Source organism: Podarcis bocagei, assembly GCF_964188305.1.
Source record: "Podarcis bocagei genome assembly, chromosome: 1".
NCBI lineage: Eukaryota > Metazoa > Chordata > Lepidosauria > Squamata > Lacertidae > Podarcis > Podarcis bocagei.
In genome coordinates this window covers 86,497,021-86,524,908 of record NC_138125.1, presented here as the reverse complement: position 1 = coordinate 86,524,908, position 27,888 = coordinate 86,497,021, and the positions used below count along the sequence as shown (strand labels likewise).

Here is a 27,888-nt window from a genome sequence, read left to right as displayed (position 1 = left end):
ACGGAACTTGCCTTGGCCATAGTTGACATGAAAGACTAGTCAAATTATCTTGCTAGGTGCATAACCCACACGACTGCGAAGTTTTGTGATGACTAACTGTTTGTTCCCCACTGATGTTCAGAATGCGTAACTCAGGGCTCTCAGATGCTTTATATGTTAAGACGTGCAAGGTTCCGAGCAAGTTTAGCAACAGTTTGCTCACAACTTGTTCACAGGAATCCTTGGGCACACAAATGTACATACAGTGGTACCTCGGTTTATGAACTTAATCCGTTCTGGAAGTCCGTTCTTAAACCAAAACCGTTTCCCTAATGAGGCCTCCCACCACCAGTGCCCTTCCACCGTTCGGATTCCGTTCTTAGACCGAGGTAAAGTTTGCAAACCGAGACACTATTTCCTGTTTTGCGGAGTTCGTAAACCGACTCTTTCTTAAACAGAACTGTTCTTAAAAACTGAGGTACTATTGTATAGAAAGCTACAAAGGAGGGTCTGCAAAATGGGACACAAGAATGTTAAAGGTTGTGCATCTGTGTATGTAAGTAGTGAGGGAACTCTTGCCCTCCTCTCCACAGGCTTCCTGCATAAATCCTGAAGACATTTGCTCCACTGTTTGAGATCCTAGGGTGTAGTAAGGGAATTCCAAGTGCTGAACACAAGACAATGCTGTGTAAGAACTACTAGTAATCAGGGAATGAATCTTAAGGAGGGGACCCCAAATTAAAGGAGCATTTTCATCATTATAGCGTATTAGCTAATCAAGATGAGATGTTGTGAAGATAAATGACACTTGTTGATAAAGGAAGGAGTGATGTAGGACACCCTGTGGGGGAATGAGTAATTCTCTAGTTAGGGCAGCATTTAACGGTTGCTGTAAACAGAGCCAAGGGCTATAAAATGAGTGATGAGAGTAACACTGAAATAGGGAAGTTACCAACATGGAGTGAACGACTACTGACAAAACCCCTTTCTCCTCAAATAGTCTTTGGTTTAAAAAACAAAACAAAATGCAGCAGCCTAAGGTTTTTGTTTTTTAAAAGGCTTACCTAAATCTGCTTCAGATGGGATACATGAAAATGATGGCACTTTTGTGCATATGTTATGAAAATCATTGTCACATTACCTGTGTTTCCCCCAGATTCCTTGTAGCTTAAGAACACAAGAAGAGCCCTGCTGGATCAGGCCAAATGCCCATTTAAGCCAGCATCCTGTTCTCACAGAGGAGAGTAAGCAGCAGTAGCTGAAAAGGGAAATTTTCTGGCAAGCAGGTCAGAGCTAAAGGGGTTTTCAGAACTTGTTCGGAGATTGCAGAGGTACCGATGAAGAGATTTTAACGGACAAGATGGGGATGCAGGGCTAGTTGTGCTTTAAGATGATCCTGTAACTGATCCCCTGCCTCTTATAAGAACGGGAAGGAGCCAAAAGTCCAGCATCCTATTCTCACAGTGGCCAACCATATGCCCACGGGAAGTCCACAAGCAGGACTTCAGTAGAACAGTACTTTCCTCACTGGTGCTCTCCAGAAACAGGTATTTCAAAGCAATACTGCTTCTAATACTGAAAGCAGTACACAGCCATCAAAGCTAGAAGCCATTGATAGCTTTAGCCTTCATGAGTTTGTCCATCTAAATTGGTGTCCATCACTACATCTCGTGGGGGCAAATTTTATAGATTTAACTAAGACAGATTTTATTTTGTCCCTCCTGAATCTTCGAAAATTCAGCTTTAACAGATGTCCCTGAGTTATAGTATTATGAGTTAGAAAAACATTTTCTAATCCATCTTAAACTACTACTCAACTTAAAAAAAACAACAACACACAAAATGAAAAACTGTACACAAACTTATTTTTAGTCCACAAAGCTTAGACCATTTGTTAGTCCCAAAAGTGCCATAAGACTCTTACTTGTTTTTGCTGCAAGAGACCAATGTAGATATATCTCTCTGAAATGTCTTATCTTAACCTGAAACATGTTATTGTTGTATTTGGGTGACAGGAGAAATCCCACTGAAAACAAAGGTTTTCACTCTTAGCCATAAAGAAACTCCCCAAACTTCCATCGCTTTGATAATATTTACATGGAGTAATAATGTTGCTACAGAAAGGCCAATAACATTTACATGTAACTCTCACATAAGTACCTAATGCTGCTTTCCATCTGTATAGCACATTGTCTTTCCAGACTCCCAATTTAGGACCTAAACACCCTTAAGCCAGAAAAACAACAACACATTTTTGGGCCTGCCATGGGGCGGGGAATGAGGAGTATGTAGGGCCAAACACATCATTATTCTATGGCTTGCAGACACTGATGAGATGCTACTACTGTGCCTCAGGTCCCACTCCGCAATGGAGCATGCCGTTTCCCCTCTGGTTCATTTAACATTGAGTGCCATAGCTCAGTGGTATAGCACATGGTTTGCATACCAAAGGTCCCATGTTCAATCCCTGGTTATCTCCAGGTACGGCTGGGAGAGACTCCTGCATGAAATCCCGGAGACCTACTGCTGGTCTGTGTTGACAGAACTGAACTTAATGAGCCAATGGTCTGACTTTGTATAAGGCAGCTTCCTATGATCCTAGTGCTCACTGTGTGTTATAAGTAAAAGTCTTAATGCCATGACAAAGGTATATTATCTTGTTGTTTCTTTTTAGCATTCACCGTATTGATTTTACTTGTGGCTGTAGGTAGAGCAAAGCTCCCAGCACATCACAAATGTGACCAATGGTGGTTCCTGTCCAGGACTGCCAAAAGAACATGAAATGATAAGTCTGTGGAGCACCCAACCCCATTAATCACTTTGGAATGTCAGCTTATAAAATCCCATGACGTCATTTCCCTGTCACAGAGTCAACTCCTTTGCCAATCCCTTTAGTGGATGGATAGGAAACAGGTAAGAGGGGAACCTCGAGCGAGAGGGTTATGAACTTGAAAAGAGCAGCTGTGGGAAGACAGCACAGGCATGTGGTGGAGCGGGAGCAAGGAATGAATGAGAGGCAAGAGGGGAAGGGCTGGAAGAGAAGAGAGCAGCATCTTTCTGTGACATCAGCATATATATATAGCATGGAGAATAGAACCAGCAGCCATTGCTAGGGTTTGCAGCAACCTTCGCCAACCCGGAGCTCCCCAGACATTTCAGACTAAAACTCCCATCAGCCACAGCCTGTGTGTGCTGGAGAGCATCAGGCACAGGCTGATGGGAGTTGTAGTCCAAAACATCTGGAGGGCACCAGGTTGGGGAAGGCTGGTTTACAGTACTAACAGCTAGGATTTCAGCCTGATGCCTGTGGGATCTTCCTAGTGATATCACTGCAGGCTGACGGAAGAGCCAGAAATGTTATATGATTCTCCTGTCCCACTGCCCTTATTTAAACCTTTGCCAAAACAACAACAAAACACTCAATAAGAATAGCTATTGGGGAAGTGGGGGGGGGGAGAGGCTGGGAAGGAGCTCAATCAAACATTGGCAGTGGGAGGTTTGGCTAGTGCTGGCGCCTCTAGAGATTGGGGGAAGGACTCACCCCTCTCTGGTGAGCTCAAAACCACCCACAGTGCTTCCTGCGATGCAGCAGGGTGGGGGGAGGGAGGTGAGAGAGGCAGGGCTGCCAATGGTAGAGCTAGGAAGCCTGCCAGGACTTTCTGAACCAGGTGGTACCCTATGCTTCCATGTAAGGAATGGCTCGGCCTCATGCCAGGGATTGGGCTACGTGTCGAGCAAGGACATGACCCGCAGAGGCTGACTTCTTCATGAGAAGGCCAGAGAAGAAGAAGCCTTCAAAACTTCCAAAACTCTAACAGTCCATGGAAGAATCTCTGATCTGCTAGGAGTGATCAGAAGGGTGGCTGTGGGACTGAGGGACTTCCTGCTGCTCTCTGGAAGGACATCTCAAAAAGCCAGAGCACCTGCCTGACATATGGGGAATGTGGGCTCAAATCTTCACTCTGACACGTCCCTGGCAGATTTGGGCAAGTCCCTTTCTGACCTACATCTCAATCTGAAATGAGGATATCTCACTTTTCTGGTAAGGAGGCAAAGTGCATTCCATGGCACGAAGTACCAATACTTCAGGAAAATGGCTGAAGAGATTTTAAAAATGGGCAGCGGGAAGGAATAGAAAGCAGTTCACGAAAGCGCTGAAGATGACAGGATGCAAGATGGCAGGATGCTTGGTGGTTATTTAATGGAGACTGAAAAGAGAAGAAAGCCTTTAACTGATCACCTCCTCATTAAAGGGGTGCTTGGACATGCAAACTGGAGTCGGCCACAATTCATTGCTGTGGGAGGAAAGAGAGTCGGAACTGCTTTTGGTGGCATTTACAAGAGTACCACAAAAGCAACGTTAGGTACTTCTGAGTTCTAAAAACCGTACTTTGATTTCTGTACAATTAATATGCATTTTAAGAAATAGACTACCTAATGCCCCAGGAGATCCCATTCAGTGATGTCATGTGCAGGTATCCCAGAATTCCTCTTAACTCTACTTCCTAGAGGGCAATTAAGCTATAATTTCTGCAGTTGTCAAGAGGCACCCTGGAAAGGGGGGAAAAGAAGGTTTTATTTCCACAATATTCCTGCAGATGTAAGGAACAATAAGTATGGTATTAAAAGTGGGATCCGTACTCTTCCTACTGCTGCGTTCACAGTGTGAATAATACAGGAGTTAGGGAGCATTAAGCACAGCAAATGGCTGGTTAAAGTAACTGTGTGAATGTGGTCCAGGAATGCTAAGGAGATGGAAGACTGCCTGAGGCAAAGGCAAAGAGCGAACAGAATTTATATGTATCTGGCTGTCAGATCCAAGCTGGATCAATTTAGCAGACCTAACAAGACATTCACAAGATCACTTAATGCAGAAAGGCAAAGCGTTAAAGCACTTTATCTTTACTCAAGCTTGTTTTTCAAATCTTTTAAGAGTTGCCACATGAAGCAATCTTGATCAGTCTTTTTAATGGCTGGGATAATAAAAAACAACAAGCAAGGATGGTATTTATTCCACATTAATTAGCCAGAGAGCATATATCAACTAAAGAGCACACTGACAATGCTGCAGTAGTCCTTTTGTCAAGGCATATAACCACCTACATAACATAGAGAGGCTTCTACGGTTAGGGTTTACGTGCCTGCTTCCTAATGTCCCCCCCCCCCCATATTATCCAAAGTAGACTTTTCACACATGCACACTTGCTGCAATGAAATGAATAAGCTGAAATGGAACCGTGGGCATTTCTGCAACTCCCCAAGAGGGTGAAATTTAAAGGTTCTATTTGAGATGACAACAGAGAACTGCAGGAGCGAAAAAAGCATCACTCTTGTGCTTCCTGTCTGTCTATTCCCCCAGTTTTATAACATCTGAAGCGGCTCTGGCTTCAGGGAAACATCTGTGTTCCAGCCAGAACCCTAAAAATCTCACTTTTAAAAAAGTATGTTTTGAGACCTCACGGTTGTAGAACGACACTTAAAAGGTGAAGGCAGAATTTGTTGTAAAACCAGGGTAATCTGTGGGTGGGTTAAAGTGGCCAGGAAGTGGAGCTTCATTCTGTATAACTCCTCAAACTCCAGCCAGTGCTCCCCCACATTCTCAGTGTCCTGTATATGTCATTCCTCACCAATAGTTCTGAAAAAGAAAACTTACGAGAACAAAGCTCACAAAATATACACTAATATGTATTTCCCAACCACACAATTAGGGTTAGGTTGCTTTTTTAAAGTACAATTCCTGGAACACTTGAATATACATCTTTTGGCAGAGAAGAAATTTGTATTATTTTAAGCCTTAAGAAGGAAGCTGCCTGTGAGAAGCAAGAATTATTTTGGAGAGCAAATGGGGCTCCCCTTGTCTTTTGGCTTCCACAATGGTTAGAATTAGTACTTACGGTCAAATGTGTTAGGGCTCATCCACACTTGCCCTTGTTCCACTGCTCCCCCCCCCCCCCGGGAAAACCCTCTCTTTATCACCGAATCAGAGTAAATGCCAATTAGGTTTCCCAAGGACTGACATTTGCTCCAATTCAGCTGTAAAGAGCTGGTGTTCCTGGGGAAAGCAAAGGGGCAAACGGTAAACTGCTCAGACCCCGTGCCGTGCCTAGAAAGCACGAGACAAGCAGAAAACCACTCAGACCCGGGATAAGCAAAATGTGGATGAGCCCTTAGTCTTGTAAGGCAAAATAATGTGCACTTTGGGTCAGCGGCAGTTACCAAACAGGCCTGGCTGTTAATCTGGAATGCAAATCTCTTAAGGTACGTGTGCCCTTTCTCCTATTCAGAGTGGCTCTGCCCCAGGTTCTGATGTACCAAATTACAGCTCACATAACCCATAACGACCCAAAGGATGCAAATAGTCTTCACAAGTTTTATAAACTGGTGGTATGACACAGCTGCTGCTCTTTCAGTCTGTAAATTCCCACTGTGTGCTTCGGGCATGCCTCTCGTCTACATTTCTGGACCCAACTACTGCTTATCCAGGACGGGAAGTTGATGAACTGTGATCTAGATCCGGGTCTCTATTCCACCATGTTTCATGGAATGTGAAAAAACTCTATTGTCAAAGTAGGGCTGGGGGAACTATGGCCCTCCAGATGCTGCTGGACTCCAACTCCCACCAGCCCCAGCCAGCATGGCCAATGGCTAAGGATGATGAGAGTTGTAGTCCAGCAACATCTGAAGGACCACAGAGTCTCCCAGCCCTGTTGTAAAGGAATATGCTTATATGTACTGGGAAACAAGCATGTTGTGAACCCCTTCACTATTAATTTTCAAACCTTTTTTGAAATTTCCTTGGCTGCTACTGCATATTAGCATTTTCACGGCATGTGGTCAGTTCCAGCTAAGACTGGCAGTCACAATTTGTTTTACAGGATCCTTCTGATTTCAAGGGCTGGCTGTTGCTCTAGAGCATTTTTAATACAGGAGGACAAAACACAGGTCACATATTTTTCACACGTCCTTGGCACATGATGGGTGTCTTTTACGCTCCAAGCTTCCCAAATGCCCCTTTGTAAATAAAATAAAAATAAAATAAAATCTGGAAGTTCAAGGTTCAGAGTTTATCTGCTAGAAAAGAAATTTATCTTCAAATAGAAGCATCTCTCTTCTTTAGCTCAAGAACCAAAAACTCACAGTTTGGGATATGCCTTTCTGGGTCCCATACTGCACCTTCCCTCATACAACCCTCAAAGCCCATTTCAACTAATTCTGCACTCTTTTGCAGCAGGCTCAAGAAAACACAGCATGGAACAAGGACTAGGCAGCGATGTGCCTGAAAACTTCTACGCATTTTACAAACATGTAAACTTGTGTCTAGACAAAAAGAAAAGGCAGCGCTTTGTGCAGGACTCAGTTTCTTGTAAATATATAAATTGGACTGCTGCTGCTTACCTTAGATTTATTTATTCTGTACACAAAAGAAATATCAGTTCACCTTGGCCCTATTGGAGGTACATAAATCTCCAATGACTAAGAAATAAATGGGTGTGTGAAACAGTTAAGTGAATAGTTACTTTAAATAAAGAATGGAAAGTTCATGAATTCACAGCTTAAAACATTTTATAAGACTTAAAATGCTGAGTGGTTCAAACTACATTTGAGAAAAATGCTAAATTTCACCTTTTGGAGGCACAAGGCTCTTGGAGGGCTGGAAATGCTAAAATTAGTTGTGTCTGTGAGTGCCTTTGTTTTTACACAAAGCACTGCGCGAAAGCCTGCAAGGGGAAAAAAGGAATACGTCCCCCAACCCCTCTTTCCTAAAGTTCAAAGCCCCATAATAGTTTTTCCATGTAAATAACGAGTCAGGTTTTAACAATGAAAAAACATATATATTCACGAACGCAATTAATTTTGGATGAAGTGATTGGATTTCCTTGTACAGCACAAAGCCCTTCTCTCCCTTGCTTTTCTTGTTTGCAAAATATGTAAATATTTAGTAATGTGAATAAACAAGCTTTGGTTCCTTTTTTCCTTCATTTTTGCTATATACCTGACATGCCAGCTTTAATAACATTTGATAGTTTATTTTAAATGTGAAGTTTATTTCCAAAGTCCTCATCTAGTTAGAAAGACTCCCATCAGCAAAGTCAGTCCTAATCAAAGGAAGGGTAATTGAAAATAAACAATTTCTTAGCCATTTAAATTCAAAGAGAGAATTTCTTTTGTCAGATAACTTTTTTAAGCAACATGGGGTGGGGGAAAATACATTTCAACGCAGCTCAAAAGCCCCAACAAAAAACAACCTCTACACCGATCCCAGAGCTCAGCAACTGGGTAGCAGAAGGGACGGAATGCAAACACCCAAACTAATGCAGTGGAGGTTTGCTGGATCAGAACCACTTATGCTGACAATTTGCTAACGGAGATGTTGCATCTGCAAGGTCTGCAGAACTGGGGCCTGTCGAAAAAATTGCTTGCTTGCATGGTTACATGTGTGCAAACCCTGATGAATGGGACATATCAGTGTATACTAAGTGGACAAATATGAACAACCAAACCAGTGCTCAGAACTGGTGGGGTGGGGAAAGCTATGCTAAGTTGTAAGGGTTCTATGAGAGATACAACATTATCTTTCATTAAGTAGGGTGCTGCTATCACTTCAGTATTAATGTTTCCATTCCCATACATATCACTTGCATGGCTATTTTTAAAGGAATACTTCCTCTGCAGCAAACCTAATGCCCCCCTTCAAACAACCCCCTGAACGCTTTTGCAGCCTCCCCTGTTTCCTCATTAGAGCCCCTTTCCAATGAGTCCATTCAGCGTAAGGGAGGTTGCCCCTAAAGTTGGAAAGCAGAGTGCTGAGTCACAAGCCTTGTGTTGAAATAGGACTGACAAGTCTTTTGCTGATTAATGAATTACGATCAGAACCTATATATGTATATATTACACACAAACACACAAAGGAACGGAAGGAAGAACACTGGGATGAATGAGAGACAAATGTGTATGATTTTTTTTTTCTGGGCGAAGAGAAAGAGACAAAAGGCCCCCTTACCAATGCCCTTGACTGCCTGCCTGCTGAGCAAACTATCTCTCGGTACTCACTCCTACATCAGCCTTTCATGACATCTGTCGCCTGGAGGTTTAGTCACCTGCTGGTGACTAAACGCCACCACTCTGATTGTGAGAATGGGACAAGCATCCGACAACAACCCACTGGCAAGCCATTGTGTTTTGTTTCCTGCAAAAGGGCAGTGGGAAGGCAGCCGCTGGCCCCAGTTGCTTGGCACTTGGCTGGGGCGCGGATGTCAAAAAGCCTGCTGCAGACCGGGCCAAAAGTCTGGGCCAAGGGGATTCTTAGACAGGCAAGTACTGCAGGGAGTCAGAACGGGAAGCATGAGGAAAGGCGAAAGAAGTGGAGAAAGAGAATGGGTCAGTTTCTCCCGTCTATCCCCACCCCTTCCCCCCCATCTTCCTCCCCCCCATCTCCCTCCACCTCCCTTTTCCAAATCTGGCATTTCAGCCCGAGACAGGGTGGCTTCACACACTCACCTCGCCTTGTCTCTTTGTAGGGGAGAGGAGCCAATCTGCGGTGCCTCTCCTCCTCCCCCCATGCCCCCCCACATACTCCCACCCTCTGGGACTGGGCTTTGCTTTGTGGTTAAAGCTTTACGCGTCAGAAAGGAGGAAAGGGGGGGTAGAAGGGAAGGTTTCGTGAATATCTTCACCAAATTAAAAAACAACAACAAACCACACACACACACAAAAACCAAACCCACAACCAAACCCTAGTGAGTGGGATTGGCAAATGGGATTATTAATCCTGGCCCAGAATAAAGGAGGCAGCAGACTCCATGCAGACCCCTCGGCGAAAGGAAGCATCCAGCCACACACCTACCTTCAAGGGCTGCGCCGGACTGGGGCTTTAACCAGATGGAGTTCAGAGCAGGTAGGAGTCCCGGGTACCTTTCTGCAGGCCTCCCCTCCTGCGCAGGGAAGCCAGCCCACCTCTCCCCACTGAGAACCTCAACTGAGCCCTCACAAACATGTTCAATTTCTCCAGCATTTACTGGAAGACCCCCCCTTCTTCTTTTTCTTCTTCCTTCCTTTTTTTGTGTTAAAAAATGCCACTAGCAAATCTTGGCAGCATCCAGAGATCTAGAGAGCGGGGTTGGGAGGGGGTTAGGGTGGGGTATGGTGGGCTGGCATTTCCTCTGGATAGTTCTTTAACAAAACAAAACAAAAGTTTTCTCCCGCTTCCTTCTTTACTTTGAGGGAAATGCATACTGCTGGCTCCTTTACCTTTCTCTTGCCCCTCCCCACCCCAAAGTTTGAAGAGCTGCAGTGGGGTATGCTGAGGTGGGTGGCAAATGTGGGGTGGAGAGGTGGGGGGGGGGAGAGAGAGAGAAGGAGAAAGAAATGAATGACCCTCCGCTTGTATACAATTGCATCAAATACATTCTTGAAAGCAACCTGGTTCTGCTTAACACTTGATTTAAAAAAAAAGGAGGGAGGGAAAAAGGAAAGGCAGCAGCTTCGAGAGAGGGTGTATGCACTTTTTTCTCCTTTTTCTTTTTTATATTCTTACATTCCTGGACACCAATCAAAAGAGCAAATCACGGGAGGTGGAAGAGGAGAGAGAGAGAGAGTGAGAGAGAGAGACAGAGACAGAGAGTGGTGAAAACTTTGCACACATACCAAAAAAAAAGCGTACAGACAACTTTTCCCACCTAACACCCAGCAAACACAAACCAAAACAAATAGGGAAAAGGGGGGAGGGAAAAAAAGGAACGGAACCGGGGGCAGAGCCAGCCGGGGAGAAAGGCAATTTTTTCACTCTGCGCCAGGAGCTTCGGAACAAAACCGTTTGCCTGCTAACCCGCAGCGTCGCCCCCAGCCCAAACTCTGAGTCTACTATGCTATGTGTTGCTGGGGGGGGTCCAGGTAAGGGCTCGCATCTCATTCAGTTTTGAGAGGGGGGATGGGGCGGCGGGGGGTTCTTGCCATGCGCCTCATCTTCCCCCCACCCCAAAACCGCTGCTGATTCTAATTTGATTTGATTAAAACGTCTGTCTGGCTTTGGGACTGATTTAAGACTTTCCCTTTGCCCCCCCTTCTCTCTTTTTCATGCATGTTTGTGATTACTGGGGGGGGGGGGAGAGAAGGGGAGAGAGAGACGCTGCTTAGTAAGGGAATAACATCCAAAACTGACAGAGGAAAATCAAAGTCACCAGCATTTTAGACAAGGGCTATAAAGGGTTACCACCCCCCTTGTCGTGCTTTAAGTGCTGCCCCAGCACAGAAAGAAAGTATGTTTGGTTACCAAAATAAAGGTTTGTTTGTTTGTTTTTAAACAAAGAACAGGAGAAGTGAAAGGGGAGGGGGGAACCACCCTGAAACAAGTTTTTTCTGCAAAGAACGAGGAAACGTCCTTTGCTCCGGCGGATGGAGGGGGGGCACAAAACCCTAGGAAGTGTCCAATCTTCCTAAATAATGTTAGGGGTTTTTGTTGCTGTTGTTGTTAATCCTTAGAGTTTTAACATTTGCAGCCGGTTAACAAAACTTTTCTTGCTGTTACTTTGAAAAGGTTGGAAAGGAGTTGCGGAGGGGGCGCGATTACTTGGAATGAGAGAACTTTTTCCTGCAGGGTGTAATTTTTATAAGCAATGGGGGTTTTGTGTTTTGCAGACAACACCCCAGGCTTTCTGGGAGAGGGCTTGTGTTTAAAATAAAATAAAAATGTAAAAACAAGCCTTAAAAGGTCAAAAGTGGTTTGTTTCCTGGACTGGCTCTTTTGACAATCACGCTGTTTGGGGGAGAGGGGAGTCTCTTGCTCCCACAGAGTCAGCTATTTTAAAAAGAAAGAGCAAACAAACAAAGCAAAACAAAAACAGAAAAATCTTTGGGATTTTTTCTCCCTTGCCTGGATGCTGGAAAAGGCAAAGCAGGGAATGTGGAGGGGGATATGCCGGAAAATGTGAGGCCGAGGAGACCAGTAGACAGGCATACGCAGAACTTGCTCTTTCATGTCTCAAATGAACAACAGCCCAAATTCTCACTGCTAGGTCTGTTGGGGAAAGATGCTGTCTATCGGCTTGGGTCTATTTACTGCCGGTCAGTTCTGCTCCTTGGCTGAGATAGCCAGGAAAAGGCATGGAAGGGGGGCAGCGCAGGCAGGGAGGGAGAGAATAGAGCTAAAACTGATAGGCGCAAATGGTTCTATCACTCCCATCCAGCAGCTGCAGCTAGCAGCTTGGGACTAGGCATCTTTTTATGGGATTTCTCTCCAGAACAGCCCAAATTAGAGAGGGATCCTACCCAGCAATACATTGGGCTGATAGGCTGTCAAAGTGCCATTTGTTGGCTCTTTTTGCTTTAAAGCAGAAAGCTACTTAGAGTTGGGTAGCGGCGGGGGGGGGGGGAAGGATGCTGCACAGGAGGGAACTGAGTGGGGTAGGTGTGACTAGAAAGGGCAATGGTGTGCTGGGAAATGGCACAGATGCATGCATGTGAGATTATCTAGAGGGATGGTGTCTCTGGAAACAAGTTGAACCCTGTTTGCCTGCTGCATAGTTGGGCACCAGTGCAGGCTGGCAAGCAGCAGGCAACACGGCCCCCTGTTGTGTGCAAGAGGGGATGTGGGAGCCTATCCTCCAAACAGACAGCCAACCGTCACACCTGAAAAGGCTCTATGCTGTGGAATACTATGGCTGCAGATCCACTGTACTCATAGGAAGGTCAACCTTAGCTTATATGTGCAGGGATAAAAAGGTGGCTGGAATACAAGATCACTGCTATGGAGGGAGCATCTCAAAAGAGAGGCTGGGACTATCCCAGGGAAAGTATCCAGGCATGTTATGGAGCCACATGTAGATTGGAATACACTCCCTAGTTAAGGACCATACATACTCCTCATGCTCAAAACAGCCATGTACATCCATATGCATGTCCATGGCCACACCAATGCATCTCCTTTCCCTACAGATGCTCCTCATTAAATTTGCTGCTCAGAGGTAATGGGGCTGGGAGCCTTTACTACTGGCTTATTTTCCATTTCCAACTGTCCATCCCAAGTTGGCAAAGACATTAAGAGCCCCCAAAAGGGTCAGCTTTGAATGAGTTTTGATCCTGGTGTTGATGCATAGCAAAATCATTGCTGTGAACTGCATGTGGAAAGGCCAACTACTCTTGTTGTTCTTTTCTTAGGAGCCAAAGTGTTTTATTGTACTGTCCGGTGGCTTAGTGGGACACCTTGGGATGCGCTTTTGAAAAAGCACACACATGGTTGTGTGCATAAGGATGTCCCCTCTTGCGAATGGCGGCATCTGAGTAAGCTCTGGCCCTGCTCAGAACAAAAGTGGGGGATGGAATTAATTTCAGTGCGTGAGAAGGGTAGAAATCTGTGTGAGATAGGGCTTGCTTAGTATAACCGTGTGGCTATATATAACTAGTAAACAGACAGAATGTAAACAGTCAGTATAAGGATAGTAAGGTATGAGACAGGATGGGCACTAAATCCATGCATGTAACAGTCCTATTCAGAAACATAATACTTTTAACAGCCACGTTGCTTAATACCTAAAACGAAGGATGCCTGGAGCCCTTTGAGGACAATACACCCTAGCATGCAATCTAAGCCACTGTCTTCCTGACGGCTATTTCATAGGTTTCACACCTGAGGACTGGAAAGCCAGTCTTGAGTTGGTGCACAAGCACACCTTCACCCATTTGAGTGCTGCCACAAGCTACTGGGGTTGCCCCACACAGCTTTCATCTAGGGAAAATGGCACACTAGATAGAAACGAGACTAGGTCTGGCTGTGGTCAGAAGGCACATTGGACCACTCCTTGCTGAAGCTAAGCAGGTTTGGGTCTGGTCAGTGCCTGGATGAGAGACCACCTGGGAATCCCATGTCCACTGCCTTGGGTTCCATGATGGAAGAAAAGTGGGATATAACATAAACCTTGGCTGTGAGCACTACATTGTACAGCACAACTTGCCCAGTAAATGGGCAACAGAGGAAGTCTTGCCACTGTCTCAGTCTGGGCCTGCACTATGCCTTATATCAGCACTGGCTTCTTTCCCACAATAAGATGAGTTCAAGGCAGCCTCAGAGTTCTGACAGGTAGACCTCCTGCTGTCCAGCCCCGTGGGTTCGCACACATCTGTGTGTGTAAGCGCACCCGCGTGCGTGCACACACACACACACTTCCACGTGCATGCCCTTTCTGTACAGATGCTCCTCATTAAGTTTGCTGCTGGTTTAGGTTTGCTGATCTTAAGCCTGCAGCCAGGAAATTAAAGAGGGGAAAGGGAAAAGTTATAGGGAATGGTTTGAAGGTTCTGTGTGCTATTACGACAAGACAGTAACAGGCTTATATACGGAAAGCAGCACAAATGAGGCTCGAGTAGGACATTTTGAGAGACAGGCTTCAGTTTTAGGGGCACATATAGACAGCCATTTCCCACACTCCTGGCTCAGTGCTGTAGCACAGGGATGGCCAAGTTCTGTGTTCTCAGGGACCACTCTATTCTCCAGGCAGTAGTCCGGAAACCGGAAGTATAGTTTGATGCACAGCCCGACCTCCTCACAGGTGGCCAGGCTTTACAATTCAGCCTCTGCGTAGCTATCAGACGGGGCACTGTTTATAACACCCCCCTCCCAATAATCACATTTAAAGTATGGAATAACTCACATATCTCGCAACATTTGCAAACAAATTTCCTCTCCTTGCATATGAAACCATGGGCAAAATGCATACCACATGGTTAGCATTTGGCAGGGCTGCCAAGAGCCTGATAAAACTGTTTCATGGGCCAGGTCTGACATCCAATGGAGCAAATGCTTTCTCCCCCATGGATCCACGCCAGGCCACCCACATGCTTTCTGTGAGAAGGTCCTGATCCCATGCAGGTTGCAGTCAGTTGTGTAGACCAACAGGGGCAGAAATGCTATGGTGGGATTTAGATACAGTACGGATGGGGAAAGCTGTGGCCCTCCAGATGATGTTGGGACTCCAGCTCCCATCAGCCCCAGCCAGCATGTTCAATAGTCAGGGGTGACTGGCGCTGCAATTCAGCAGTGTCTGCTGGGCTACAGGTTCCCCATCCCAACATACAGGGGGAAAGCCTGTCCAGCCACTAAATTAGATCCAGCCATATGTTCCATTATACCATGTGAACTGAAGACACACTAAAAAACTGGAAGGTAGTACAAATTCAAAAAGAACCTTATACAAACTGCAACCTTCCCACCCCCCTGCAATCCCCAAGTCAGTCATGGTGATTTCAGTCCAAACACAGACACCCACTGCCAGTTAGTAACTCTATTCTCAGAACTATTAAGGCCAAGTCCAGGTTTAAGTTTTCCTGCTGTTAAGACACCCTACACATACACACACCCAAGATCACAGAAGTAATGAAATAACCAGGAGTTGTGGTGACAATTTCCCCTGGCTTGCAAAAGAGGTAGCAATCTATTCCTTCTTTAGACCTTTACCTCCCAAACTTCAGGTGTTTGTTGTTGGGATAGATGCAGGAAACAAAGCATTTAAGCACAGTCACAAAAAGGAGGACTTTCAACAAACAACAGGACAGGTGGCCTATTGTGTTGTAGCCTAGGAAGAAACTGGAAAATATTAGGAATAGAATCAGCCTCAGAATGAGAATAAAACTAGACTGATCATGTAAGCCAGGGATGGTTAACCTGTGGTCCCCCAAATACTATTGGACTGCAACTCCCATCAACCCTAACTAAAGGCTATGATGGTTGAGGGTGATGGGAGTTGAGTGGAGTCAGCCCTGGTGTAAAGGCAAGAGAGAAGCATGGCAAAGGAGACAGAAAACTGGGTCCTGAATCAGCATGCTAAACAGTAGTACAGAGGCAAGGATGGGGCCATGGATGGAGCGAGGAAAGTATCACACAGGTAGAGAAGGCAATATTGTAATAATCTGGGCCACAAGCAAGAACTTTGGATGCTAGCCCAGATGCTGCGGATGACTTAGTCACTAGAACATAATCGCAGAGGGATGCTTGAGGTCTTGAAAGGAGGCTGAGCAAAATGCATCATGGTACCCTGACTATATATGGGAAAATCAAACTCCATTCTGACCACACTGGATTTCAGGTTGCTCATGATTGCAAAGCTATACAGTCAACAGCAGAAAAGAAAAACCTGGTATGAGTGGCAAGTTTGTCCAGTACTGGGGCACAGAGGAGCCTGAGATGGAGCTCTAACATTCCTCACATGAAAGGGGAGGAAGCTACCAAGTGTAGTTCTAAAGGTGTGACCTGACAGATGGGTGTGCTGGCAATGGAGTCATTCAGGAGATGGCAGACCTTCAAGGGAAACTGATCTGAAAGGATGTTCAAGGGAGATGAGGGCAAAGTGGTGTTTCTGAGTTTAGACCAGGAGGAGGTGATTTTAGATGTTACATCAGCTGTTTCGGGGAAAACTCTGGCTGCAGTCTGTATGAATGAATAATGAGTGGAGGAAGATAAGAAAGTGAATCAAGGCTTTCTTGTGGAATCTTTATCTGCAACAGGGATAGGAAACGTGGCCCTCCACATGTTATGGGACTACAACTCCCATCATCCTTGGCCACTGCTTATGCTGGATGGGACTGATGGGCACTGGGAGTCCAAAACCATCCGGAGGACCAAGTGTTTCTCAATCCATGATCTACTACAGCATCTGAACCCTGCTTACAAGGACAGTTTGAAAAAGGTGCCGAGGTCTAGTCTGTGTGGATAGCAGTCTCCTCATGGCTACTGCACAGTGATTGCTATTTTCTTAGCATGGACAGTTCCTGTGCAGTGATTTCTCATTTAGATTCTAGGAATCTCAGTGGAGTGCTATTTACTGCAAGTGTCCCAAGTGCATTTTTTTGTGTTCTGGCATAAAAGCTCTTTGGTATATTTGACGCTGGCTAAATTGCACAGTGCTGACATGCCAGTTCTTCATTATTCTGCCCACAAGACTCTTGAGAGCCCTCTTGGAAATTTAACCATGTCTCCCCATTAATAGCCCCAGGAACACCAGATTCTCTGCCAATCTCTGTGTCTAATATAGGAAGGACTCAAATTAAGGCTTCCCATATTAAGATTTCTTTAAATGAAGCGCTCACAGACCACTAAGCCATTCCCTGCCACGAATGCTTTGAAATCCCAAGGGGGAACAACCTGTCATAAGCTCTTGCCAACAGCTTAATTCTTCCAGGAGAAGCCAGCTAGAAAAAGAAAAGCTCACAAACTTGAAAAGTGATCAGCCTGCTTTAAACTTGTAGAATTAGGGTGACCAGCAATCTTGGAGCATTTCCATGGTCATGAAAATCCACAAGGCACCTCTGTAGTTTTCTGTGATCAAAGAATATGCTGCACCCCTAAATGTGAATCATTTCAGGGGGTTTGTCTTCTGTTTCTTGCATTGGCTCTAAATTTCATAGCTGGGTACCAGAGTATGGCTAAATACTATTCATGCCTGGTCAGGATAGGACACCACAGACTATGTTCTTACCTGTCTCAATAACCAGATGGGCACTAGGAATTATACTTAGTGTTACTAATCTCCATTCTGCATAGTATTAGCACATGATGGCTTTTGTACGGAACCCCAATGCATGCAGTACGGTGCCCTCAATATGACTTTCTGCTCTGACTTTGGGCTTTTCCTACTGCCTTCCTTTCAGCCTTGATACTCTTGTAAGCTAACATCACAATTTTGAACCAGGCCAGACTGGTTTCAATGCAGTTTAGCTCAATATATACTTTGGCTCCACATGTTCCCATATTCAACAGTAGAGTCAAACACCTAAAAAGCCTGTGTCAGAAAAACTCTTGTCAACAACTATATCCATGTATATCTTACAGGCTCAGGACAGTTTTGAGGTCACGCAGCCAATAATATTTCATGTGTACCCAGAAATAAATCCAGCTGAGCTCAATGGTGCTTAAAAAAGGTAAAGGGACCCCTGACCATTAGGTCCAGTTGTGGCCGACTCTGGGGTTGCGGCGCTCATCTCGCTTTACTGGCTGAGGGAGCTGGCGTACGGGTTATGTGGCCAGAATGACTAAGCCGCTTCTGGCGAACCAAAGCAGCGCACGGAAACGCCGTTTACCTTCCTGCCGGAGTGATACCTACGGTATTTATCTACTTACACTTTGACTTGCTTTTGAACTACTAGGTTGGCAGGAGCAGGGACCCAGCAACGGGAGCTCACCCCGTCGCAGGGATTCGAACCGCCAACCTTTTGATCGGCAAGTCCTAGGCTCTGTGGTTTAACCCACAGCACTACCCGCATCCCCCAATGGTGCTTACTTCCTAGTTAATGCATGCATAGGAGTGACTTCAATATACACCCAAGGCTGCAATTTCAGGATTGTTTCAGAGAAACATCTGTCTATTCTCAAAAGCTTTCCTCTTACCAATCCTATCCCTGAAATGGACTATTCTTTTGCTATCAGCCAGTTTTCCCAATCAATACTTCCCTCCTAAGAATGTCTCGCTATAAAACCTGATGCCAACTAACACCTCACCATATGCAGCAACTGAAATAAAGCATTTCCACACTCCCCTTGTTCTCTGCACGCCCGAGGTCTTTCCACTGATACAGTTGCTTTTCCCTCAGTGGAAATCTTATTACACATCATCCTGCAGGAAGCCTCTTTGTTATGCTAAGATTGCAATCCTAAATTCATCTATTAAGAGTAGGGCTGCAATCCTATGCACATTCACCCCAAGTAAACATGTATAAAGTTTGTGGTGCAAGTTCCACTGAACTAAGGAGGACTTGCTAAGGAGAAGTAAGCATGCAATAGACTTGAGTAAGCACACGTTGCCACCTCATGAGTTCTGAGTGGTCCAAGCAGTGATGTTCTTGTAATCTCAGGCATTAACTATCCCACACCGAAATCCTTTAAGCACAAATCTAAAAAGAGGAAAGTTAAAGGTGCAGAGTTTGGCACTTTCTGTGTTGAGTTGGAACTGCCAAACTCCTTGGCTTGCACCCAAATCTGAAATTATTTTTGCATTGTGCAGTCTAGACATGCTCTCCTCAACTGTCCTCCAGGGGCACTATGCACACTTGGTGGCCCTGCTCACAACTTTTGGGCCTAGGCAAACACTCAGCTTGTTTGGTTTTTATGATAGAGGCCAGGCTCCTATCCCAAAAAGCATCTCATTTTACCATTTGGTCTGATGCCACTTCTGATTCTCTCACACACAGGAGGCTTGATGTAGCAATATTATTATCATCCTCATTGTCATCTAATTTATGTACCACTTATATGTCAACTATAAAATCAATACATAATCAATACATAATTAAAATACACAATAATTATTCCATTGTAGCATTTGAAAGAGCAAAACAAAAGCCCCTATTGAAACAATAAAATCATAAGTTCACTTCCGGGGAATGCTTGCCTAAACAGGTGTGCCTAAACAGCAGGCTTGTGGTGGTTACAGTGTCCTACTGACCGAGGCAGGTTGTAACAACATTTTAACTAGAAAGAGCTCTGCTTGATGGAAATGGAATGGTGGACCTTTTTCACTGCCATCATCGCTATGTGATAGTTGCAGATATGCATTCTAACCACTGTTCAGCCTGCTACAGCTGTTACCTGGCCTCTTTTGTTGCTCGTAGCTATGAAGAGAACTGAGGAGCAGAATGAGCTCTGCAGTGTCAGACCAGACACACTGAAGCGACTGTGTCAACAGGCCTCCTCACCCTAATGTTCTACAATTAGGAAACAGCCTCAACAAAATTACCAAAATTGGCTACTGGAAAATCCTCCAGAGCACTCAAGAATCAATCAGATTTCATAGGTCTCAAAGCGCATGCCGTCCAAATTGGCCCCTCCCCACAACAAAGGGATCAATATGCAAACCACAAGCCACTCACCCTGAAGTGACGCCTAAAGCTAATGTGTGTCCTACCCTGTGTATTGGTCCATTGACAATTTGGGACAGGCCCATGAAGGCCATGAAGTCCCAAACTGGACCAGACAAAGCAACCTCGGCATGAATGTCGAGGTCATGCAGAATCACTGTCCTGGGGTCCCCCAACACTGGACCTGAGACTACCTTAGACAGCCATTGGGCAACAGGGTGGGCACTTAACCAACAGCATCCCTAATCTCTTCCACTGACTCAACTACAGGTACAGGTTTCCAAGACCTATTCCAAGACTATGGGGTATTTTGGCAAGCTGCATAGATGTCTTACAGACCTCAGTGACTCCCCCAATCTGGCCTTCTAACTTTTATAGCCTTAGTGCATCCAGGTTCACTAAACAGCTTGTCAAATTTTCTGCTAATGACTTGTGCATGGTGCTTTGTAGGCAAATCTGTAGGAACTAAGCACACAGCTAAGTGATTTGCATGGAATGTGCACCTAACCCCTGTATTGCACCCCTTGTGTTTTATACTTCAACCCCTAAGCTTCCAACTCAGCTGTCCATTCAGCTGTCTTCCCTTCTCACTTGACCTCATCTGTTCTCACATCCTTTGCCTCAATTCCCCATTCTGCCCTTGTTTGCTGCTGCCTATAAGTGTGGGTGGTCACTGACTATCCTCTGCCTGTTCTTTTGCTACAGGTATTTAACTTTAGGAGCTGTTCACAAACTGTTGTTGAACTTCTAATTATACTTGCCAGGAAACAAGTCTCAGTGAAATCAGTAGGGTTTGGTTCCAAGTAAATGTGATTAAGATCAGGCTCTAAGTTTGACAATAAATGGTTAAAAATGTGTTGGAGGACCCAGTAAAGTTTCTTATGTACAGTATTCTAGCACATGCTCTGCTGTGTGCCCATTTGTAAACAGCTGCAAGTTCCTTCGTGGGCTATATAACCTGCAGAGTCTCCCATCCATCTAGGAATCTCCTTCTGTGCCTCATTCATTTTCACACTTTTTCTGTTCCCTGTCACTTCCTACTTCACCCTACACTTCTCTCTCCCGGAGTGATGCAGCTTACCTCAGAATGGAAAAATCCTTACAAAGCACAGCCACTGTCTGGTTAATTTCATTGTCCGCTTTCTTGCACGGCCTTGACTCTGTCATTATTGATGCAAACAAGTCTGCCGGCTGTTTGGGGCTCCCCAGTGTCATCAGCAGACTCCTCCATTTGCTCAGCCCGGAGTATGCCTAAGAGAATACACAGATGTAAGGACAAGCAGGGTACACAACCAACATCACTCCAGCCCACCCAGCCCCTACTTACTGAAGACATGGGGGAACTTTGTTCCAATCCCGGCAGCTGAAGAGTCACCAGAAAGCCTAAACAATATATTTTATTTTGCTCAGCCTCTGTTCTGTGAAATGGCAATAATGAACAGCCCAACTCATAGGTTGTTTCCAGACTAAAAGCAGCAATGGTGATAGAGGCATCTGGCTCTCTAAAAGTGGTGCTGGTTCTTTGCCATGCTCCACACACCAACGTCAGGTGTCAAGTCATTCATAGCCCACTATAGGGGACACTATATAATTCACAAAGGTTGATATTCTACTCAGTAGAACCAGCAGAGTTTTAAGACCTTGGATTACTAGGTGAAATTTTCAACATTGTACCACACTGTAACAATGCTCAAAGATATACTAATATATGTTCTACTTTCTTGGACCTTTTCATAAGACAATGAAGAAGAAAGTTGATAATGTGGGCATCTAAATTTTAGATGTGTGCAATGGAGCAGTTCAGTGTTTGTCTGAGCAGAATGGGAAGTTCACATGTCCAGGACCACTGCAGACTTAAGCTTCCTACAGACATCCCTGCGCATGCACACACACTTTTGAGGCTTCCTGCAACTGCAGCGTATTAAAAACAAACTTTAAATCAAGCAGAGAAAATGACAAGTGTCAGACATCAGGTTTTCTTATGTGAAACTTGTATATGTTAGTAAAAAAGAGAGAAAGGTAAAGGACCCCTGGACAGTTAAGTCCTGTCAAAGGTGACTATGCAGTGCGGCACTCATCTTGTTTCAGACCGAGGGAGCTGGCGTTTGCCCACAGACAGCTTTCCAGGTCATGTGGCCAGTGTGACTAAACCACTCCTGGTGCAACAGAACACCTGGAAACGCTGTTTACCTTCCTGCCACAGCAGTACCTATTTATCTATTTGCACTGGTGTGCTTTCAAACTGCTAGGCTGGCAGAAGCTGGGAAACAGTAACTAGAGCTTATCCTTCGTATCTGAAGAAGTGTGCATGCACACGAAAGCTCATACCAAGAACTAACTTAGTTGGTCTTTAAGGTGCTACTGGAAGGAATTTTTTTATTTAGAGCTTATCCTGTTGCATAGATTCAAACTGCTGACAGTGGTTTAGACCACAGTGCCACCCGCTCCCTCGGGTACCATAGTAAGTCATTGAGATAGTTTATGGCAAAGGGGGTGCCCTCTCAGTTTCAGGGTAGCACTTTAAATGTCATACAGTATTAAGTTATCCAGAGTATCTACTACAGCTAGTTCTGAACACATATGTAAGACTCTTCCTTCAACCTTTCTGAATATACAGAATGCTTTCAACATTTCATAACCACTCTGATTTTGCACAGAAGCAAGATTAAAGGTGTTAAGGGTACATATATAATCTTACGTACCATAAGTAGTGATGGGACGTGGGTAGCACTGTGGGTTAAACCACAGAGCCTAGGGCTTGCCGATCAGAAGGTTGGCTGTTCGAAACCCCATGACGGGGTGAGCTCCCGTTGCTGGGTCCCTGCTCCTGCCAACCTAGCAGTTCAAAAGCACATCAAAGTGCAAGTAGATAAATAGGGAAGGTAAACGGCGTTTCTGTGCACTGCTCTGGTTTGCCAGAAGCGGCTTAGTCATGCTGGCCACATGACCCATTAGCTGTACGCCAGCTCCCTCGGCCAATAAAGCGAGATGAGCGCTGCAACCCCAGAGTCGTCCGCGACTGGACCTAATGGTCAGGGGTCCCTTTACCTTTACCCTAAGTAGTACAAAATGCACTCTCCAACACGCTTCTGCTCCACTTGCAATCCTGGGTCAACTCCAATGTGCCTCTGGCCCATTAATGAACTCATTTCCCCCTCCATATTACATTTACTTGGTTTCTGCCTCTTCCCTACCCCAACTTCCATTTGCTAAATCCTCTTAGTCTAGGGGTGCCCAAACTTTTTTCAAAGAGGACCAGATTTCATGAAGTAAACATGTGCGAGGGCTGACCAAAGTTGTTGAACTTTGTTGTTGAGTTTTTTTAGGATTGAAGTTTGCCCCAAAGTTGTTGAGCTTTAGGGTTTTACCCCAGGACATATACTGCCGCGGGGGCCGGATAAAATTGAGCGGGGGCCGGATAAAATTGACCGGCAGGCCCCGATATGGACTTTGGACATGCCTGTCTTAGTCCTTCCCTTTATGTGTGAACCAGGAGAGGAAGGGTGTCTACCCCAGTTCACTGCATCAAAGGCTTCCTTTCAAAGTATTATGCATACCTGCAAAGTGAAAAGCAATTGCTCCCTTTACACCCTTTCCTCTCCCAGTAGTCTCTTTCACTCTGGAGATTTAGATTTAGATTAAGCCCTCCCCGCTAAACATAAGGGCAACCAGTTGCTCCTTTAATTTTTTCGAGGGTGAGGTGGGCAGAGTGATCTCTTGTACTGACTCCTAAAGACAGGGCGCCTATTTTCTTGGCTTGTTGCTCTGACTTTCAGCCTCGAGAATCAAAAAATATTTGCGAATGCAAAAATAAAACTTCCTTATCACGTAAATCATAGACGCGACCTTCCTCCCAAGATAAATCTGCTGGGACTAGTCTATTATCTTTTCCATGTACCTATTCGCTTAGAATCCATAAAATAAAACGTCTGGAGAAATGCTGCGAGAATCTTCCACGGTGAGCTTTCTGGGCTCACCATACGCATTCCCCGTAACTCCAGCCGCCATTAAACAACCCGACTAACTCTTCTGGTCTGGTTTTTAGAGGGCTTTTTATACTGGCGGCCGCTTTCGGAGTTCCGGTGACAAAGCGGGATACAAATCTTAAAATAAATGAATACAGCTCGTTGATTGCAATGGCCGCGGAAGTTCAGGGCCCCACAAATCAGTTCCCTTCCTCCCTCTCCCGTATCTACCACCTTTTCTGCAGGCCGCAATCACGTCCTTATCTAGCCTGATCCAACTTCTCTTTTGTACGTGAGGGAGAAAAAGTAAATGCACCCCCTCCCCCGGTGAAGAAGCTCTTTTCTTCAGATCGCATTCTAAAAAGTTGCAAAAATGCGCTGCGGCCCCTTTCCGCCATGTTTTGATTGCTTCTTCCCATTCTCGCCTCAGGGCCACCTTAATCTGTGCCCAGCTTGCCGTCGTCCACACCCCTCGACCCCTTCAGCCTCCCCCCACCACGCCACGTAAATTCTACGGCCAGCTTTGTTGTTTGTTTTGGAACCAACATCGCCTGCAACTCTGGAAACTCGACCCTCCTCCTCCTCCTCTCGCCCCCGCCCCGCCCAGGCTCTCACACCATAACATGTGGGGCTGAGCTGTTAAAAAAAAAAAAACCTTCGTGGGGGCTCACGGCACCGCGGGGCTCAGCCAACCCAAACAGAAAGGGGAGTGAGTCACAAGCGAGCAACACCCCCCACCCCAATCGGCCCCCCACCCCACCCCACCGTCCGTTTTCAGTTCAGCTCAATGATGCCTCACTGTCTGGCCGAGAGGTGTACGAATCAGGTAAATGCTCTTAGCGCTGTTTTCAATCCACACCCCATAAAGTCGATCCCGATTCCCTAAGGTTGATCTACTGTATCCCCCCCTTCCTCACTTGACAGGTGAGGAGATACTCTACGTTGTTATCTTCTGGAAATCAGGCTTTTGGAGAATAGAAGGAAGAATTTTTTTTGAAATATATAAGCAAACCTCTTGGATTCCTAGGTGAAGAGTTGCTGTTCTTTCTCTGATTTATTCATCCAGGCAACACAGGAGTTTTGAACTCATTTGCCGTTTAAAGGATCCTGTCATGCAGAGCACTGCAAGCCTTTGCACTCATAGCCAGGAGTAAGGCCCATAGCAGGACTTGCTTCTTCTGGGTAAACGTGTATAGGATTGCTATGCAAAGGTACAGTCCTGTATTCTCCAGTCCTGGGAGAAAGACCCACTGGAACTTGATAGAACTTGTTTCTGTGTATAGGATTGCCTTAAGAGGCTGAGGTCCTAAACACACAAGGGAGTATGCCTCATTGAACACAAAGGGGCTTACTTCTGAGTAAACATGCAGAGGACTGTGGCATAAAAGACTTTTGCGTTTGCTGCATCAGTAATGTGAATGCAGAACCAACACTGGCTACTAGAAAATGCATCTTTATTTAAAGATTGTTCTCATCTGCCTTCTAGACTGCATTTACAACATTCAAACGTGCACATAAATAGGGTGAGGGAGACTCAGAGGTGCAGAACAGTCCAGTGCATGCTTGCTCAGAATTAAGTCTGCCCTGAAGCAAAGCCAGGTTAGGCCTGGTTAGTACTTGGATAGGAGAAGTTAGTCCACCCAATGAGCTTATACCTAGGTTGCATCCTTAGTGCCTTGTAATGAGTGTTTATTCAGTTGCAAAAAATCATGGATAAGTCATGCACCAAAAAGCAAAGAACACTCAAAATCCAGTCATGCTTGCTGTCAAGTACCGTTGCCTTAGTTTTTTGCTGTGATAGGGAATCATAGGAGGCCCATAAACCCTTAAGTGGGCATCACATTTAAGGCTGCAATCCTATGGGTATTTGCATTGAACTCTGTGGGGCTTACCTCTCAGTCAACTTCCACAGTGCTGGTGTATAAGGTTCACAAAGGTTGATATGTTATCTTGAACAACTTGTTGATTTTTTCTGTTCAGGCATTTTCACCCTGTTTGGATTGTTGGACTGTTTGCTTATTTTCTCATTGAGTTTTGTGCTTAAAAAAACTGACATTCTGGAACAGGGACTCAAAAGGCAGGGTTGCTTTTATAGACATGGCATGTATTGCCAAAGTATATGGAAAAGACAGGGCCAGAAAATAAGAACCAGGGATCTTCCTGCCACACATTCCTTATGTCAAAGGCCCTTTTGTTCAGTGTTCCTTAGTGCCCATATTACTTAGTGACATATTACTGTCCAGTCTGTGGTGGGGGGTTTTAAGAGCAGATTTTCCTCACTACTTTTTGATGGGAATTAATGTATGTACAGTCTCTGATAAGTGGAAGTTGTTTTCTCATATTTCTTCTTCTCTCTGGTCACTTGAGGCAGGAATCACCATGCATTAACTCTACCAGTCATAGAATTGGAGAGGGCCTTGTAGCCAGTCATGTTCAGCCAGGGCCAGTCCTACCATTAGGACCTCAAGCAGCAGTTCATCCTCTGAAGCCCCCAGGCTATTTCCCTCTGTTGGAAGACAGAGCTGTGTATTCTACCCAATTTGGCCCTCCCCCACTAAACTAGCCTGCTGCCTCACATGTAGTAGAGGACACTATCCCATCATCACTCACCAGTACTGAAGTTAGGTTAAACTACCAGTCCAGTCAGCTTCTATACAGGAAATCAAATGCTATCTTGTCCTTCACCTCAGGCAGCAAAATTCTCAGGGAAGCCAGAGGCTGAGATGCCTTCCAGCCTCTTGCTTGACAACCTCCAATGAGGAAGAGTCTTTTCCCACTCCTATATAATCACTGCCATTGTTAAACTGTTGTCACCATCAAGAGGTGTCTCCTAACTCAAGCCTATTAGATCTAGTCCTTCCTTCTGGAGCAGACAGAAGGAAGCCCTTCTGGTGACATCCTTTCAGGTATTTGAAGAGTGCTTCATTTACCCCCTCAGCCTTCTTTTCTCCAGGCTGAACATAACCAGATCCTTCCACCTTTCTCAATAAAATGTGCTTTGTCCAATTTGCCTACATTTCCATTAAAATGAAAGTGGGGGCAGTATTCCAGATTACTAGACAAGAGCCCAAAAAGGTTTAAGAACATAAGAAGAGCTCTGGAACGTGTGAAAGATTGATGTAGCCCAGCATTCAATTCCTAGCAGCAGCTGGACAGATGCTTTGTGAGGCCCACTAGCAGGGCTTGAGTAGCTGCCCTCAGCCATGATTTGGCCTTCAGAAATTGCAAAAGGCAGAGTGAGGCAACCACCTTAGGTGGCAGGTGCTGGTCAGCAGTGTTAGCCCTGCTTGGCTGTTTCCCCTAAGCCCCTTGAGTGTTCCCCTTAGTCAGAGGAAAAGGCAATGTGTGCCACATGGCCTGCCCTGTGCCCCCACAAAACTGCCTGCTGCCCTCGGGCATGGTGGAGGATGCTTTCTAGTTATCAGGCTGAGTGAGGTGGCTGCCTCAGGCAGCTGGGTTTGAATGTCACAAAAGGGCTGAAAACGTTGGGTTTTATTCAGCCGTGGCACTATGTAATTTTTTGTGCATGTGGAAATCCGCTTGACCAACAAGCCCTCTAAATTCATTCTGGGGCTTCTTCCAACCCTCAGGAGCAGATTTGGGAATGTGAATGGTGGTGGTGGGGGGGAGTCCTATTTCACAAGTGGAAGTTGTTCCTTCCACACACGGATCTAGTAGAATGCTGCTGTTAATTTTTACTCTCAGGAAAAGGTACTTGTGGGATTCTCCACCTCAGGTGCCAAAATAACTTGGCCAGCCTATCATTAATGTGACCAGGACTTGGCGAGAGGAGTGGATGCTGTTTGCCATTCTGCCTCAGGCAGCAAAATGTCTTGGGCCAGCTCTGTATTACAGTAAGTTTCACCTGCCAGTCCAGTATGTGGAATTTGTGAGTGTCTGTGTGGGTGTCCAGCTTGTCTTCTGCTTCAGGCAGAAAAATATATTGGGCCAGCTCTGACTTTGGGAACCGCTTCAGATGAGAGAATGCTGTGTAGTATACTATTGAGGGCCCTCAGAGAGCCAAAATGGCTGTGTGCGCGCGTGCGTGTGTACATTTAAAGATATATAGAAATAAAATGGGTGTAGGGTTTCCTCACAAATCTCTAAA

At 45.3% G+C, this 27,888-nt stretch overlaps 1 protein-coding gene and 1 long non-coding RNA gene across 6 annotated transcripts in view; one reads left to right on the top strand and one right to left on the bottom strand.

Moving 5' to 3' along the window:
• The window catches only part of LOC308573324, an 85,669-nt gene that overhangs the window by 9,252 nt on the left and 48,529 nt on the right, over window positions 1–27,888 (bottom strand). The window contains exons 2-4 of one of the 2 annotated variants that reach the window (XR_014002036.1): window positions 22,518–22,870; window positions 20,897–21,066; window positions 107–1,237 (exon numbers count right to left, since the gene is read on the bottom strand). This is a non-coding gene — a long non-coding RNA (uncharacterized lncRNA). Of the gene's footprint in view, window positions 1–106; window positions 1,238–20,896; window positions 21,067–22,517; window positions 22,871–27,888 lie in introns of those variants that run through there. The other variant, XR_014002035.1, reaches the window with a different exon arrangement.
• CLCF1 (cardiotrophin like cytokine factor 1) overlaps window positions 9,530–27,888 on the top strand; it is a 51,144-nt gene continuing 32,785 nt past the window's right edge. For 2 of the 4 annotated variants that reach the window (XR_014002005.1, XM_081170052.1), the window contains exon 1: window positions 24,445–24,606. Coding sequence is in view for 3 of the 4 variants with exons in the window: in XM_081170052.1 (XP_081026178.1) it covers window positions 24,568–24,606 (39 nt within the window). In the remaining variant the exon portion in view is untranslated. Of the gene's footprint in view, window positions 9,875–10,421; window positions 10,870–24,444; window positions 24,607–27,888 lie in introns of those variants that run through there. The other 2 variants (XM_081170054.1, XM_081170053.1) reach the window with 2 other exon arrangements.